Source organism: Hippocampus bargibanti, linkage group LG10 (assembly GCF_051943395.1).
Source record: "Hippocampus bargibanti isolate YZ-2025 linkage group LG10, ASM5194339v1, whole genome shotgun sequence".
In the NCBI taxonomy this organism is placed as follows: domain Eukaryota; kingdom Metazoa; phylum Chordata; class Actinopteri; order Syngnathiformes; family Syngnathidae; genus Hippocampus; species Hippocampus bargibanti.
In genome coordinates, this window is record NC_142743.1 from 23,030,183 (window position 1) to 23,048,542 (window position 18,360).

General features: G+C 41.4%; 2 protein-coding genes across 8 annotated transcripts in view; one reads left to right on the forward strand and one right to left on the reverse strand.

Moving 5' to 3' along the window:
- The window catches only part of wdr19 (WD repeat domain 19), a 31,853-nt gene extending 17,322 nt beyond the window's left edge, over positions 1-14,531 (forward strand). The window contains exons 30-39 of one of the 7 annotated variants that reach the window (XR_016116317.1): positions 262-358; positions 476-600; positions 1,086-1,167; positions 1,951-2,101; positions 3,083-3,206; positions 3,310-3,386; positions 3,742-3,859; positions 5,106-5,328; positions 9,726-9,803; positions 9,893-10,357. Coding sequence is in view for 4 of the 7 variants with exons in the window: in XM_089006979.1 (XP_088863105.1) it covers positions 262-358; positions 476-600; positions 1,086-1,167; positions 1,951-2,101; positions 3,083-3,206; positions 3,310-3,386; positions 3,742-3,856 (771 nt within the window). In the remaining 3 variants the exon portion in view is untranslated. Of the gene's footprint in view, positions 1-261; positions 359-475; positions 601-1,085; positions 1,168-1,950; positions 2,102-3,082; positions 3,207-3,309; positions 3,387-3,741; positions 3,860-5,105; positions 6,277-9,725; positions 10,358-13,442 lie in introns of those variants that run through there. The other 6 variants (XR_016116316.1, XR_016116318.1, XM_089006979.1 and 3 more) reach the window with 6 other exon arrangements.
- Positions 9,030-18,321, reverse strand: LOC148892977 (transcription factor AP-4-like). The gene is made up of 7 exons (XM_089006985.1): positions 16,905-18,321; positions 14,538-14,707; positions 13,383-13,477; positions 12,122-12,292; positions 10,787-10,933; positions 10,378-10,548; positions 9,030-9,642 (listed from the first exon to the last, which is right to left on the reverse strand). Exons 1-7 carry the CDS (start codon positions 16,991-16,993, stop codon positions 9,487-9,489), a joined length of 999 nt encoding a protein of 332 aa, XP_088863111.1. The 5' UTR covers positions 16,994-18,321; the 3' UTR covers positions 9,030-9,486.
- Positions 18,322-18,360: the final 39 nt, after the last annotated feature.

The window sequence follows — 18,360 nt, forward strand, 5'->3', positions numbered from 1 at the left end:
TCTGAAAGACAGTACAGCAAGTGCTGAAGAATGAATGACTCTCTGTGTCTTTGTGTTGTCATATTATTTGTTATTTAGTTTTTTGGACTTCAACAATGTACACAATGTCTGTACAAAAAAAATGAAAGTGTTTTAGCAGTTACACAGAAACTAGAATGCAAAACTACTTGTGTTTACCATTTTGCATAGAAGCAATTCTTTGAAAATAGTCTGAACAGTGTCTGAAAGTTGAATCACGTTTGAAGTGGTTTGGATTTTTAGGATGCTAAATACCTGTTCAGACTCTACATGGCACTGCAGCAGTACAGGGAGGCTGCTCGAACAGCCATCATCATCGCCAGGGAAGAGCAGAATGCAGGTATGATCGCCCATCTATCCCAAAAGCGCTTTACCTACCATCGCAGCATCATAAATGTGATACAACCACTCTACTCTGAAGTGATTTGCAGCCATGTTCCTCGTGTGTCTCTACCAGGTAACTACCGTAGCTCCCACAACGTGCTGTTCAGCATGTACACACAACTGCAGGCCCACAAGATAAAGATTCCGGCAGAAATGGCCACTAACCTGATGATCCTGCACTCCTACTTGCTAGGAAAAGTAAGTGCTGATACAACAAACACCTTTGAGTGTCATTAACGTAAAATACTTTTAGCGGAATTGATTTCTTGTCAACATACAGTGATACCTCGGTTTACGAACCCCTTGGCTTACGAACTTTTCGGTTTACGAACGTTACATTTATGAAAATTTTACCTTGGCATCCGAACTATTTTTCGGGATACACACGGAGCCACACAATGTGTAATGTGCCGTCGGCGAACGAGCTCCTTCTCCTAACCAGAAAATGGCAGCCGACTGTTTTTGTCCTCTATTCCCCGCCCCCAGTCTTTGGTTAAAGCCACAAGATTGGTCAAGAATGCAGCAGTGAGTGGGGGCGGGGTTAAATATTAAAGAGACAGGCAGACGACAGAGAGAGAGTGAGAAAATGGATAAAAAACAGTGAAATTTGGACTCGTTTCAACTTTGATATAATGACAATAAGGACTGTAGTAAATGTTTTTTTTTATTGTATTTCCATATAGGTACATATCAAAAGAAGAGACCACCTTAAAGGGGCACGTATGCTCATTCGTGTCAGTAAAAATATCAGCAAATTTCCTGCACGTAAGTCATTCAACAACAATGTAGGTATTATCCCATGTGCGTTTTTTTTTCCCCGACTTGGCCAGTAAATAACATTCTGTCAGAGATGTTTGATGGACACTGTGGACGAAGGCTCGGAACCAGAAAGATTGTCTTTACTGCCGGCAGGAGACGTAGCCATTCATGACAGACGCCTGAATTCTGCAGCTCTCTGCCAAGCTTTTTATTGAGAGTATATGCAAATTTAAGTGATACATGAGTAAAACATAGTTTTCTTGATTAGAATACCACGCAACTGGGTGTTCGAAGCACGAACAGCTGTAAGCAATAAAACATTGTCTCTTCCATGAACTGATAAATTTGTAACCTGGCTAAAGAGCTCTTCCTGTGAAGGAGTTTCAAGTCGTAAATTGCTTCGGTGATAAAGGAGTATCCCAAGTCCTAAATTCTGTCCAAGGCCAGATCTCCTAGGTGACAGATGACAGTTTAACTTGCTGTGTCTGTTGACCTCAGATTGACCCCAGGTTGTCTGTGCTTCAATTGTGTATTCGAGTCACACATGTTGACTAAGCATAGAACAGCATGAAACTTTTAAATATGATAACTTCTTCTTCTCTATCACATTCTGATTCAGAGCTCTTCATGTCCCGGGTAAGCTGGAGCCTATTCCAGCTGACAAAGAACCATCCACACTTACAGTCACACCTTTTACATAATTTCAAATCATCAATGGGTCTAATACAGAAAAAGATATTCTTTTTTTTTTTGGAACAAGATCTCACTTGGTGTGTTATGTTGCTGCAGATGTTGTGCCCATTCTGACTTCGGCGGTCATTGAATGTCACCGAGCCGGGTTGAAAAACTCCGCCTTTGGCTTTGCTGCCATGCTCATGCGGCCTGAGTACCGAAACGAGATACACCAGAATTACAGGAAGAAGATTGAGGCTATGGTTCGGTGAGCAACCAGCTGACACACTCTCCTGACATGAACTGACTGATATATCACACGTCGATGTGTTTCTTCATGTGGACAAATGAAAGTTGATTCTTCAATTTTCAACAGGTTTCAAAGCTTAGTAAAATGTTCAGGGATGAGAATTTTCGAATTTCCGACTTTTTCAGACCCAAATAACCAGATAAAACTAAATATGTATTCTCGCCTTTTCGCTGTTCATTTCCTGTTTCGGCTTGTGTTGGCGCAAAGCACAATTTTGATTGGATGATACTGACGCCGCTTGGCGAATAGCGCCATTTTGGTTGGATGATCCTGACTTATGTCGAAACAGGTAAACGCCCCTTTTTGAAGAAGAGGAAGAGTAAAAAATAAATAAATCAGGTTGAATGAACCAAAGGATTCGCCTTTGTGGAGTGAACAGGTTCTAATTTGATAGATTGTAATTTGCAATGAAACAATACCATCGATAAAACAGTCGAATGTCAGTGGCACTATGACAAGCCCCATGCTAACGTTAGCATCAACATACTTCTGTGAGAGACAGCAGAAAGCAAGCGTGCAACCTAATGAGTAAAACCATTTTTGTTGTGTTGCTTCATTTTTATGCTGATGACGTGATACCAAATCAAATGGGGCAATCAGGCCAGTCGTAGACCCCATACCCAGGCAGGACAAAAGAGGTAGTAATCAGTCAGGACAATAGAAGTAATCAGTGTAGCCTCAGGGAATAGTCCTCTGCTCCCCCCAACCTGAGAGCAGGGACCAATCATAGCAGAGTCTGGCACCGCCACGTCTGGACAGTAGGGGTATATATATATATATATATATAGGGCCAAAACTACCAGCAAATTTTAGTTCGCTGACGAAGCCTCTTGGATAAAACACCTTCAAAGAAGTACAGATGACGGCTGAAGAAACCTTCTCATCGATGGACCACTCCTGTACGACTGAGAGCTTACACAGACTACCTCATGTTGTTAGGCGTCCAGATACATCGGAGTTGGAAGAAGAAACCACTCCATGTCCTTACTGTGGCTTTCAGCTTCCGCAGAATGAACTGCTGTGCATCTCGTGCAAGAACAACCTTCCCTATTGCATTGCCACAGTGAGTGTGCTCGACCACTCGTTGCGCTGACCAAATACTTGACAATTTACTAAAAAAAAAAAAAAAATCACATTTTTGTTTCTTTTGTCTTCCACAATGACAGGGTCGTCATATGCTGAAAGAAGACTGGTCTGTGTGTCCTCATTGCGAATTTCCTGCACTCTACTCACAGTTCATCCTGTAAGCGACACACACTGTTATTTGAAATTGTTAGGTTAGAATATTACAAGTGGACCCACCTTCCTTTGTGTCTGCCAGAACATATGTCTCCAACCAACGATACCTCTTTGTTCTGTTATCTATCTTTTCCAAATCAAAGCAATATTTACACTGGTTAAACTTAATGCTTATCTTGAGCAATAATTAATATGGCTAAATAAATGTATCTATTTCCTACAGAATGCTATAGATAGTTTTGACATAGCCTTACAAAATGCATCCAGGAGTTATTATGACTCCTAGTTTCACAGTATTGATTGAACGACAGACCTTTGGATGAATTTATTTGAAAAAAAATGTGACTTTTGGATTTCAGGCTGCTGGAAACTGAAACCGTGTGTCCGATGTGCTCAGGGACTCTGACTGCCCAGCAAGTGAAGAAGATCAAAGATTGTTCTAAACACTTGCAGACTGATCATGTGGATCAGTGAAGGTGAAAGTTTAACATGTACAGTTGCCCTCAGTTTTAACTAAATTCTAAGGAACTTTTTGTGAAATTTTAATCCTCTGCTGAAGCCACACTTTAAAGGACAACCGACACCATTTTTTTTGTTTCCTAACAATCAGAAAGCCATGTTACCATCAGAAAAATGTTTTATAGCATCTAAAAAAACCGAAACACACAGGCTGATATTTTCAGTCAAATGCAAAAAAAGAACACCAATAAAAATGACTTAAAGTGTCCCAAAACTGCCACAAAATGAGCTTGGAACTAGGCAGATTCAGAAAGTCCCGCCCCCTTGTTCATGTGGTCACTTTTGGTCACAAACTGCCTTGCTCCAGAATCAAAACAATGGCTTCAGAGAGTTCAGATTTGGACAAGATGCTTTCTTGTTACTCATCCAGTTATGAATGTTATTCAAATAGTTCCGAAGAGGAAAGCATAAATGTTTGCAATCGATTAAAGAAGTCCTTCCGTATCAATTCAAGCCGTTTGGACTCCAATGTAGCACCCAGAAAATGCACAAGATGGCGCACAAGCTCTGTTGCTAATGGGCTGATTTGTCTGCTGGGAATTTGTTTCAATTTACGCCTTCTTTATGCGTGTTACCGCAATTGGCTGCGACACACAACGATTCACCATCGTTATTTATATCAAAGTCAGCTTTATTGTCAAATATGCTAATATGCATGACATACAGCTCAGATGAAATTACTGTCCTCTCAGACCCAGCGTGCAAGGCTTTATCAAACATAATAAACACGAAAACACCAATTTATATAGTTTTCCTTCTAATTTCGCGATCAACACTGTGTTTTCAGATTTAAAAAAGTACCCAAAATGCATTGTGTGTCACTTTCTTTTTCGGGCGTTCCCTCCGTGATGTCACTTAGGGCATCGTCATCAACTCGAAAACAAGACTTCCTGAATATTCAGCGCGAGTCTTAAAACGTAAAATATAGCTATATGCGGTGGAATCTTTGCAAAATGCGCTTAGTAGAAATCATTTGAAGTGATTTTACAAATTATGGACACAACTTGTCCGGATGTGTCGGTTGTCCTTTAAGCTTTGTAAAATAAACTAATACAGCTCACTAATGGAGTTGATGCTTAGCACACCAATGGATGTAAAGTATAGAAAGTAGTATGTCATTCATGTCCAATTCTGTAATGGTGGTTCACTATGTGGCACAGCTTCGGTACCCATCCATTTCATTTTCAATCGCAGGGCACACACAGAGACAAACAACCATTCCCTCTCACACTCACACAGAGGGACAATTTGGAGTGTTCAATCAACCTGCCATGCATGTTTTTGGAATGTGAGAGGAAACCGGATAAAACCCACGCGGGTCCGGGTACAACGTGCAAACTTCACACAGGGAGGCCGAAGCAGGACTCAAACTCGCAACCTGTGCACTGTGTATGCTAACCACTCCACTACCGGATCGCCCAGCTTCGGTATTCAATTTAATTACAGTGATACCTTGGTTTACGAACTTAATTTGTTCCCAGACAGAGCGTGTAAGGCGAATAGTGTGTATCCCAAAAATTAATTTCCCATCTGAAACCATTAAAATGAGAATAATTCGTTCCCAGGTCCCCATAAAACATAATTTTCTACTTTCTAAGCCTTAAAATTACACAAAATATACCTTATTTTATGTATAATAAATGTGCTATGGTATTATAATTAAAGAAATAAACTGTACTGTATATTAAAGTCATTTTATTTACCTTTGTGATGGTCGTTGATGGCTTGATGGATGGCCGCTTTCATTAGCATTAAACACTTGAGGAACGTAGGCTTCTTCTGTTCACCATCTTGAGGAATAATCCCTTGTAGGTGCTTTCTCTGCGATAATTTTACCTTGTTCCTCATCAATTGTGTTCTGGTTAGCTGGGTTGATACCTTTTTGCATAAAGTGTACAGATGGCTTGTGCAAGTTTTTGTGGAGCCTGATTGATGGGATATTTTAACCTTGCAGTCTACACTCTGCTTTTGAACTATCAAAGTTGAAACAAGTCTAAATTTTACTGTTTTGTATCCATTTTCTCACTCTCTCTCTCTGTCGTCTGCCTGTCTCTTTAATGTTTAAACCACCTTCCCTCACTGCTGCGTTCTTGACCAATCATGTGGCTTTAACCGAACACTGGGGACGGGAATAGAGGACCAAAACAAACCGGCTGCCATTATCTTTTAGGAGAAAGGCTCGTTTGCAAACGACATCACTCATTGTGGCAGCTCCGTGTGTATCCCGAAAAATAGTTTGTCTGCCAAGTTAAAATTTTCATAAATTTAACGTTCGTTAACCGAAAAGTTCGTAAGCAAAGGGGTTTCTAAACCGAGGTATCACTGTACTGTCATTTTCAATGTGGAGATTGTAATAAGTAAACAGTCTCCTAAAAGTCTTTGTTTCTGTCCAACTTTGTGTACAATTAATGATCAAGCATGTTTTCATAGAAAAGTACAAATTTTTATTTTTATTCTTTGTACAAAGAACTGTTTACCCAAGTTTTTTAAACAAAAATATAACAGCTTCTCATTGACGTATACTGAAAAAAAATTCAACAAAGTATAAAACACCAACAATTGTAGAGACAGAAAAGCAGACCAAAATGAACAAAAAATGCCATTGTAAAAAGTGTACTTAAAAAGAAGGCAAAAAAAGGAACTTCCTCATTATTGTTTCAGGCAATCGAGGACAGCAAGTGCTTTACACCAAAATAGCTCAAAATTCACTGAAAGGCATCAGTGCTGAAATCATATGTGTACTGTACAATTCTTTTTTTGTTAAAAAAATCTTATTTCTCAGTCCACCCACCAAAAGTCCAGTTTGACTTTAGGCTACCTTATATTTAACAGAATTCCACCCACCCCTCTTTGACACTATAAACAACCCCTTTTACATCGCGTGGACTAAACTAGTCGAACCAGACGCAACATTGATGTTAGATTATGAGCAGTGGCATCCACATACTTACTAAAACCCTTTTCACGTTCAACATGTTTGTCAAAACCAAAAAAAAGACACTTCCTGTTACACAACACGTTAGTAAGTAACATGCATTCAACAGAACCTAGCGAGATGAAAAGACAATTCCAAACACATGGAATGTTTACAGCATCAAGTTGTGTTTGTGGAAATTTAAAACGAAAGCGTTCCAGTTGAAAAGGAAAACCAAGATGCATAAACGCCACAACACGTCTGTGTAAACTCTCAGTCGTACAGGAGTGGTCCATCGATGAAAAGGTTTCTTCAGCCGTCATCTGTACTTTTTTTGAAGGTGTCGGACGTTTCGCTCCTTATCCAAAAGGCTTTGTCAGCAAACTAAAGTGTTTTGCTGGTAGTTTCGACCCTATATATGTATATCCCTACTGTCCCATCTACGACAGTGAGGTTAAAATCTTAGCGAAAGAAAATTGATGGTTTGAAAGGGGAGTAAAAGAAGCTATTTTCATAAAACAGCAAAACCCTTCACTAAATCGACATGGTGGGGTGAGGTTCAATTTGTATCGTTCGTACAACAGACTTCTTAGGCAACATAGGCTTAGTTATGCTGATGAGGTGATACCAGAGCAAATGGGGCAATCAGGCCAGTCGTAGACCCCATACTCAGGCAGGACAATAGAAGTAATCAGTAAGGACAATAGAAGTATTGGCTTAGTAACATAGGCTTAGTTATGCTGATGATGTGATACCAAATCAACATTTTTAGTTCACTGACGAAGCCTCTTGGATAAGAAGAGAAGCGTCTGACACCTTCAAAGAAGTACAGATGACGACTGAAGAAACCTTCTCATACCACAACATGAAGCAATTCAGAGAATTGACCAGAGCTCATTTTTGGACCATTACGGTGTCTTTGTGTCTTTCACAACACTGCCAAATTTTCAATTCTTTCCCAGCACAATGACATAAACCTAATTTGGTCGTGTGGAAATGACTTTGGCCACACTTGAAAACGTTCAGCTCAGTTGTAGACAGCAGAGCATAATGTTGACAAACAGCACCTTGTTAAGAACAATATAATGACCGACCTTCTTTTATACAAGCGTGTCACAATTAGCATGTTGGTGTGACCTATTAGCGGTGCATAGTAATCTTCACCTCGTGTATAAATTGGCTGAAGATGTAATTGCATAAATAGCAAAGACTCAAGTGCATAGTCACTGAAAACAAGAAACCAAGATCTGAAGTTGCGACTGGAAGTCTTTGGTGGAAAATGTGACATTGTCATGCAGACTATAACATTGACTGTGTTTTATAAGGAAGAGCATTAGGACCAGATTGAAAAACATTTTTTAGAGATGGGGTATTATTCTGAGGAAAAAAAAGACAAATTTACTAGATTTAAACTCGCAAATTTGCTAGATTCGAACTCGCAAATTTGCTAGATTCGAACTTGCAAATTTGCTAGATTCGAACTCGCAAATTTGCTAGGTTCAAACTTGCAAATTTGCTAGATTCAAACTCGCAAATTTGCTAGGTTCAAACTCGTAAATTTGCTAGGTTCAAACTCGCAAATTTGCTAGATTGAAAGTGACAAATTTGCTAGATTCAAATTCGCAAATCTATGAGATTTAAAGTGACAAATTTGCTAGATTCAAATTCGCAAATCTATGAGATTTAAAGTGACAAATTTGCTAGATTCAAATTCGCAAATGTGCTAGATTTAAATTCACAAATTTGCTAGATTCAAATTCGCAAATCTGCTAGATTCAAAGTCACAAATTTGCTAGATACAAACTCACAAATTTGCTACATTCAAACTCGCAAATTTGCTAGATTAAAGGTCGCAAATTTGCTCGATTCAAACTCGCAAATTTGCTCGATTCAAACTCGCAAATTTGCTAGATTCAAACTCACAAATTTGCTACATTCAAACTCGCAAATTTGCTAGATTCAAACTCGCAAATTTGCTAGATTCAAACTCGCAAATTTGCTAGATTCAAACTCGTCTGTGTAAGCTCTCAGTCGTACAGGAGTGGTCCATCGATGAGAAGGTTTCTTCAGCCGTCATCTGTACAAAAGTGAAGGTTTCGGACGTTTCGCGAAGGCGAAACGTCCGAAACCTTCACTTTTGTACAGATGACGGCTGAAGAAACCTTCTCATCGATAGATTCAAACTCGCAAATTTGCTAGATTCAAACTCGCAAATTTGCTAGATTAAACGTCGCAAATTTGCTCGATTCAAACTCGCAAATTTGCTAGATTCAAACTCGTAAATTTGCTCGATTCAAACTCGAAAATTTGCTAGGTTCAAACTCGCAAATTTGCTAGATTCAAACTTGCAAATTTGCTCGATTTAAACGTTGAAAACAAAACTTTTGGAGTTTGAGCTACATCATTCGGTCGTGCGTTGGGTTAGCACCCTAATGCTCTTGCTTCGCTGACGAGTTTCAAACTCACAAATTTGCTAGATATAAAACGGTTTTCTGATGTCAGTTACGGTGTCGGTTGTCCTTTAAACCACAAGAGCTACAAAGACTAGCGCTTCACTACAGGAAGTTGTAGCATTGGAGACATTTTTTTTTGTTTTTTTTTAAGTAGTCAAAACTTCTGGATGGAATCTTACAGTGAGATGGTGTTAAGTGTTTGTGAGTTCACGGCACAATCAGTTCATTGAGCAATCCTCTCCCTCTGTGTTTGTGTCGGTGTCTGAGCAAGCTGTGTCCATGGCGACATGAGCCGGGCTCACAATGACAGCTCGTCTTTGCTCCTCTTCTGCGCTTGCTCTTCTCTCTTGGGTGCGCTCGATGTGATGAATAGCCTGAAAGAAGCAAACGGTTATTAGCCACGATGAACCTCCACAATCGAATGGGCTTTGCTATCAAAACATTGTTTATATCACAGGTGTCAAAGTCAAGGCCCCGGGGGCCAAATCCGGCCCGCCACATCACTTTTCTCGGCCCGCGAAAGCAAATCAAACCTGTGAGCAACTTTGATGCTTATTAAAATCCTAACCAATTTTCATATTTTTGGATGTAAACCACAATAAGAGTCATTATTGCGTCGTACAGGGATTCATAGTGTCATTCGTCATGGTGAGGCAACTTTTGAGACATGAAAGAAGAACTTCACCTCCATTTTGTACAACTAAAGCTAACTAGCTAGCGTTTAGAAATGAAGGAAAAAGGACACCCATTTCATGGTAAGATAAGAGCATTGATATAAAAAGGTGAGTAGTTTTACTTTATTTGAATGTTATTGTGCCAATGACCATTTTATATTTGAGTTAGTGGTGTTACACTTCCGGGTTGAGTGAACGCTGGCGCATCTGGCTGCCGCTGCTCACCCGCAGAAAAAAAAATGTTCGTATCTTATGCCTGTAGTGTCCATGAGAGTTTTGAAAGGCGCTTATAAATGCAATTATTATTATTATTATTATTATTATTATTTAATAGCTCTTAATGTGGACACAGAACAATTCGTTTTTATGATACAACTCATGTATTGGACGCTAATCAACTGTGCCTGTCTTATGGAAAAGACGCAAAGGACATACCTGCACAATGGTGTCCAGGTTTTGTCTCGACGTGGACATGGTACTGTTGTGGAGAGATGAGCTCATGGTTACCACGGCGACATGGTGATGGGGTTGCTGGGTTAGTGTCGGCGCCGGCACGATGACTGTTGGGTGGTAAGTAGAGGCGATGGGCGTGGGAGAGGTCTCCACCTGAAAACACGCACAAATCAACCTCGGTAACATTCTTCTCATTTTAATGCTTTCCTATGGGAAATTGATGTTTGGAATACACACTTACACACACTTTCTGGGAACCAATTAAGTTCGTAAGCCAAGGTATCACTGTACTTCTAATTTGTGGTTTGTAGTAAAATAATTCACATTTTCTAATCACTCGAGTCTTTTGGGATACATGTGGATTGTCCATGTAATCGTGTACGTGACCAACCTTTGGACTGTGAAGCGGTCTGTCTGCTGCTTGGATTTGTTGTAACCGCAACAGAGTCTGGCTCTGGAGCTGTGCGTGCTCCTCGTCCACCTGTTGGGTGATGACTCTGAGGCGTTCCGGGTGCCCTTGGGTGTCCGGAGAGCGCACCTGAATCCAAACAAATGGAAGCAAGCTGTAGTGAGGCAAATGTGCCAGATCCAAGCTATTTTACATTCAAAAGAAATCAGTTGCAAAATACAGACAATAACGACATAGAAACGTGTAACAATACCATAAATTAAATAGGAGGATTGACAATCCCTCCATAGCCGCTATTTGATGCTCTGTACAGGTAACATCCGACTTACGACCACCCGTACTTACGACCACGACCGCTAGACCCAATTTTTTTTATTTTAATGATACACCTGGCACCGCAACCCGCTAACAGCCCGGCAACGCTCTGGATCGCCGCGACGAGAACGCTGCGTCAGGCCCACCGCCGGTGCCGCCGCCTCTTTGAGACAATTCGTTCTGCTTTGGGCCGCGTTGGCGCGGAGAGAGCAACCGGTAGAACGCCGGCGACCCAGACCCTCGCCCGCCCCCATGGTGTCCCAATCAGATCGTTTGCAAGTCATTAAGCACCGAGTCTCTATTCAGCATTTTGAATGGATTTCGACTTACGACCATTTTGAGTGTTGACAGTTTGGTCGGAACGGAACCCGGTCGTAAGTCGGATGTTACCTGTATATAGTAAGTTGGCCATTATGGTGTGTTGTTCAAGCGCAAAGTGACTATAGATTAGATTGTCCCCTGTATTGTGTCTTTGGTATATCCCATAATGCACCTTCAAAAGAACAGTGATGGATAGCTTTAAGGACAACCCACACCATTTTTTTTTTGTTTCCTAACTGATATTAGAAAAACGTTTTATAGCATCTAAAATACCCAAAACATGCAGGCTGATATTTTTAGTCAAGTGCAAAACACCAATCAAATTGACTTAAGGTGTCCCAAATCTACTTCAAAATGACCCCGGAAATGGCAAGTTTCAGAAGGTCCCGCCCCCTTGTTCGTGACGTCACGCCAGGACGTCTTGCTTTGCTCTAGAATCAAAACAATGGCTTCAGATTCTGAGACGATGCTTTCTTGTTACTCATCCAGTTATGAATATGATTCAAATAGTTCTGAAGAGGAAAGCACAAGAAAAACGCAACTTGTCCGCAGGTGTCGGTTGTCCTTTAAGCGACATGGCAAAATGATCTGCACATGTGTTAATATGGCACATGCACATTTCTCAGCATTTTGTGCACGATGTGGGTATTACCAAACGATGTCGTTCAATGTTATGTTCACCTGCTCCTCCAGCTGTAAGCGAACAGAACGTTCTCGGTCCAGCTGCTGCCGTAATTCCAGCATTTCCCTCCTCAACTCCTCCATCTTCTCCTCATCTAGAGTGTCAGGTGAGCCAATGCCTTCATCCTTCTCCTCCGCTCGCCTCCTCTTGGGCGAGGAACCAATTAACTCCTGCAGTTACAATGCGGGGACGGCGTAAGACAACAGTCACACACACACACCATACATTGACATAAAGGACAACCGACACGGACTGCGTCCATAATTTGTAAAATCACCTCAAATGACTTCTACTCAGCGTATTTGACATAGATTCCGCTGCATATACAGTAAAGTCTCGTTATATCGATATTCTCGGGAGTCGGACAAAATATCAATATAACCGGACTATCGATATATCCGATCCTGCGGGCATGTAATTTTCTCCTTGGGTTCATAGAAATAGTATCGTAATAAGCAGTACTATCGATATAACAAGACTTTACTGTAGCTATATTTTACGTTTTAAGACTCTCGCTGAATATTCAGGAAGTCTTGTTTTCGAGTTGATGACGATTCCCTAAGTGATGTCACGGAGGGAACGCCCCTGATCGAGAAAACGACACACAATGCTTTTTGGGTACTTTTTTTCATCTGAAAACACTGCGTTGATCGCGAAATTAGAAGGAAAACTACATAAATAACGCGATGGTGAGGCAGCAGATTGTGGTAACACGCATAAAGAAGGTGTAAGTTGACACAAATTCCCAGCAGACAAATCAGCCCATTTCCAACTGAGCTTGTGCGCCATCTTGTGCATTTTCTGGGACGCTACATTGGAGTCCAAACGGCTCGAATTGATACGGAAGGACTTCTTTAATCGATTGCAAACATTTATGCTTTCCTCTTCAGAACTATTTGAATCACATTCATAACTGGATGAGTAACAAGAAAGCACCTTCTCCGAATCTGAACTATCTGAAGCCATTGTTTTGATTCTGGAGCAAGGCAGTTTGTGAAGGAGTATCGTGGCGTGATGTCACGAACAAGGGGGCGGGACTATCTGAATCTGCCCAGTTCCAAGCTCATTTTGTGGTGGTTTTGGGACACTTTAAGTCATTTTTATTGTGTTTAGGGTATTTTAGATCCTATAAAACATTTTTCTAATGTAAGTTACGAAACAAAAAAATGATGTCGGTTGTCCTTTAAAGATAAAATTTTTTTTGGACAATATCATAAAGTTAAAATGCCTGAGAGACGATGTAGGGGCAGCGGGGCGTACCTCTATGAAGCGTTTGAGCTGGTTGTTCTCTGACAAGAGCTGCGTCTTTTCCTGCTCCAGGGTGAAGATGTAGTCTGCTGTCTGTTGCAAGATGGCTGCCTATAAAAAGACGCAAAAGTGAATACGCCACGCGGAACGGATGAGATGAGTGTGCCACGCACTTATGTTACATTTTTTAAAGATGATCAAGTGTTTCTGATAACAACCATTCCATATCACATCATGCGCACATGCATATACAGTGATATCTTTGCTTACTAACTTAATTGGTTCCCAGAAAGTGTGTGTGTAAGGTGAAGTGTGTATTACAAACATTAATTTCCCATAGGAAACCATTGAAATGAGAATAATCCGTTCCCTGGTCCCCATAAAACATAATTTTCAACTAAATAAAACCACGCAATATACGATATTTTATGTATAACAAATGTGCTATGGTATTGTAATTAATGAAATAAACTGTACTGTATAATAAAGTTGTTTTATTTACCTTTGTGATGGTCGTTGATGGCTTGATGGAATGGATAGCTTTTTGCATAAAGTGTCTCAAGGAGCTCTGGGTTGTACATCTTAGAAGTTGTTACATTGCATAAGCAACAGATGCAGGCAGACACACTAGAAACTTCCCTTGCTTGTATGTTCTCGACAAATTGTACAGATGGCTTGTGCGGGTTATTTGTAGAGCCTGATTGATGGGATATTTTAACCTTGCAGTCTACACTCTGCCTTTGTTTTTTTTCACCTTAGTTTTTTTGTTTCAAGCTCTATCGTCTCCATTTCGTGTGTTTGTGTTTCTGTAACCCTCCCCCCGCTCACTACTGCGTGTATCCCCTCCCTCCTCTACCACGGATCTTGACCAATCATGTGCGGCTTTAACCGAAGACTGAGGCCGGAGAATAGAGGGTAAAAAAAAAGCCAGCTGCCATTTCAGGAGCTCCAAGAACCGGCTCGTTCGCGAACTCATCACTCATTGTGGCGCTCCATCTGTTTCCCGAAAAATAGTTCAAGATGATATTCTCGCTAATTTAACGTTCGTAAGGCAAAAAGTTTGTTAGCTAAAGCGTTCGTAAGCCGAGGTATCACTGTACACAGTTTTCTCTGTGGTGGATTTTCACCGATTGGATTGTGGGTTAAGATGTTCAAATATATGACCACGTGCCTTGCTTAGTTTCTCCCCATCTGTGTGAGGCAGGAGAGTTTTCAGGGACTGGAAGCCCGCATTGATGCTCTGCATGCGCCGCCGCTCATTGCTGTTAGCGATTTCGCGTCGGATTCGCCTTTCCTGGTCTTGTGCCGTCTCTGGACTGAAGGGAATGTTGGCCAGACTAAGAAATAGTGACAGAACAGAGGAAATCTTTTTCATAAGAGATTGGGAGAATCTGCTCGGAGTAACATCACAATAAATTTCAATAATAATAATAATACATGACATTTTAAGCGCCTTTCAAAGCTCTCAAGGACACTTTACAGTCACAGACAAGCATAGGTACTATAATCAATAAAATACAATCACAAATAGAATACAATAAAATACAATTGTAAATAGAAACAATAGATAGAGCTACACAGAAAATGCTATTTTAAATAGGTGGGTTTAGAGATGGGATTTGAAGGTGGGAAGAGAATTGATGTTATGAATGTTGGGAGGAAGTGAGTTCCGGAGTTTGGGGGCAGAGCAGCTGAAAGCTCTGTCCCCCATCGTGCTGAGACAGGCAAGGGGGCACACAGAGGTGGAGGGAGGAAGAGGATCTGAGGGAACGAGAGGGAATAGAAATTTGAAGAAGTTCAGATAGGTATGTTCGGGCAAGGTTATGGATAGCTTCAAATGTAAAAAGAAGTGGTGTTGTATTTGTTTCGGCACAAAATGTGTCATTAGCCTGTCCAGGTGTGCTTATTGTGTCCGGGGGGGGGGGGGGGGGGGTCCTTCTTGAGCTAGCATCAGTGTTTCAAAACTAGTGAGACCTCAACTTACGAACTTAATTGGTTCCCAGACAGAGTGTGTAAGGCGAAAAGTGTGTATCTCAAAAACAAAATTCCCATAGGAAACCATTAAAATGGGAATAATCAGTTCCCAGGTTTCCATAAAATATACTTTTCAACTAAGTAAGCCTTAAAACTCCACACAACATACCTTATTCTATGTATAATAAATGTGCTATTGTATTGTAATGAAAGAAATACACTGCACAGTATAATAAAGTCACTTTATTTACATTTGTGATGGTCATTGATGGCTTGATGGAATGGCGTTGGAGGTCAAAGGGAATTGCTGTTTGGAAGGAGAGGTGCATTACATGAGGACTGTAATTAAAGAAATAAACTGTGCTGTAAAATAAAGTTTTTTGACCTTTTTGATGGTCGTTGATGGCTTATGGAAGGAGAGTCACCTTCCATAAGGTCTGTTGGTAACTTAACCTCTGGTGCTGTTCGGTCGTGTGCTTCCGCCGAAGATCACTCCGCCAGCCGTGGTGGGTGTGTATTATGAAAATAGTGCTTATTATAAGGTTTAATTTTCATAAATTTGACGTTTGTAAGATGAAAAGTTTGCAAGATAAGGTGTTTGTAAGTTGAGGTCTCACTGTATATAATACATCTTTTAGTACGATACGCCCTTATTCACAAAAATGTCGTTCCGGGGCTTCTGAATTGCAAAGTTACAAACGAGCTCGGCTGTTGTTTGTTGCTTCTGCTTTGGCCGCCAGCAGCTGCGCACCGACAACATGGCCGCCTGAGAGCGCATCGGCCAGCTGGTAGCAGCACAGTGAAATGTGACTCCTCCACTCCGGTACACGCTAAACGTAGCCGCGGTAGGCAGGCAGCAAGCAGAAGGCCCCCGGGCACCGAGGAGAACAATGCTTTCCACCGTTAGCGCCGAGCGAACTGCCAATGGTCGCTACTGCACCCCAACGCGCACAAAATATATTAATAATAACAGATTAAATGATAGCCCGACGAGTGTGCCCGCTAAACCGACAAAGCCCAGTCGAGGCTTTTAATCGTGGCGTGAACGTAGTTGGAAATTTGTCACGCTGTGTTAGCTTGACGAGTTAGCAACACAAACGCGGCTAACTGCTTTGCAACATAAACGTAAAAGCCACACTAATTATCTGTTATGAATGGTCGGAAAGGCCACGGGATAATGTTAACAATACAAACTGGTCACAAAATGCATATTTGATACCCCGAATTTAGTTGCGAATCGCCAGACTGGCGAACACGTTAAACCACCACGTGCTCGACTCCCTGTGCCATGTATCGATTTCAGTTTGGTTCATTTACATAATTTACGAGTGAATGCCCCTTTAATGCGTCTTGCAGGGTAAAGCTTGACTCTACCGCTGACGAATGACATGAAAAGTGCATCTCGTGACAGCCTCCGCTCGCACGGAAAGACTGCAGATCAGGTAGTAATCCGCCACTTTGTACAACCTTGCTGGCAAACTATCGCATGCTAGCAGCTAACGGCTAACCCGTAGTCGATCCCGCATCGCAACATTCACAACGTGCTTCTTTGAAACGTACCTGCACAATCCTCCGATAACATCCTTCTCGGTCTTTTTGAACTGCTGCAGGTTTGGTATCTTCTCTGTCGGCATCGTGAAATATTCCATGCTTTCTAAACCGCCCCCCGCTGAAACGCGTGTTTTGCCCTCTCTCCCACCCACTTCTCTCCCTCGGTGGGGGAAAAAAAATAACGACTGTTGCAGGAAACGCACTAGTATATTCTAGCAGTCACTCACACGCAAGACGCGTAGTGATGCAAAGAAAAAGGGGTTGAAAAACAAAGTTGTATCTGTCCACAGCTGATGGGGTTCCCTCCAAAGCGTGTTGAGTACGTGCGCGCGCGTGTCATTTGCCTCCGCCTACTACGTGTTTGTGTCTGTCTGTTCCCAACGCCCACCCGAGTGATTGTGTACGTGCGTGCGTGTACGTGCAGCTGATCTGTGCGAGGCGGGAAACAGCTGGTTGGAATCAGGCTTCTTCCGGCAAGACAAACAACATGGCAGCAGTGGAGAAGAGAGCAGCAAGTGCCCCGTGAAAGACCACAGCCGCTTCTGGATTTCACGGTGGAGCACCTCAGCGGCGCGGCAGGCGTTCGTCTACAGATAAGTTGACAAAATGGATGTGGACAACACAGTGATACCTTGGCTTACGAACTTAATTGGTTCCCAGACAGATTGTGTAAGGCGAAAAGTGTGTATAGTATCACAAAAATTAGTTTCCCATAGGATACCATTAAAATGAGAATAATCCGTTCCCAAGTCTCCATAAAATATAATTTTCTACATTCTAAGCCTTAAAATTACACAAAATATACCTTATTTTATGTATAATAAATGTCCTGTGGTATTATAATTAAATAACTAAACTGTACTATATAATAAAGTCATTTTATTTACCTTTGTGATGGTCGTTGATGGCTTGATGGAATGGAGTGGCCGATTTCATCAGCATTAAACACTTGATGAGGAACGTAGCCTTCTTCTTTCACCATCTTGAGGAATGATCCCTTGTAGGTGCTTTCTCTGCGATAATTTTACCTAGTTCCTCATCAATTGTGTTCTGTTTAGCTGGGTTGATAGCTTTTTGCATCAAGTGTACAGATGGCTAGTGCGGGTTATTTGTGAAGCCTGATTGATGGGTTATTTTAATCTTGCAGTCTACACTCTGCTTTTATCAAAGTTCAAACGAGTCCAAATGTCACTGTTTTCTATCCATTTTCTCACTCTCTCTCTCTGTCGTCTGCCTGTCTCTTCAATGTTTAACCCCCCCCCCCATCACTGCTGCATTCTTGACCAATCACGTGGCTTTAACCGGCGACTGGAGGCGGGGAATAGAGGACCAAAGCAATCCGGCTGCCATTTTGTTGTTCGAAGAATGGGCTCGTTCGCAAACGACACATCACTCATTGTGGCAGCTCCGTGTACAACATTGAATAGTGAGTACAATGTTAGTTATTTAAAGTTTTCATGTTGAT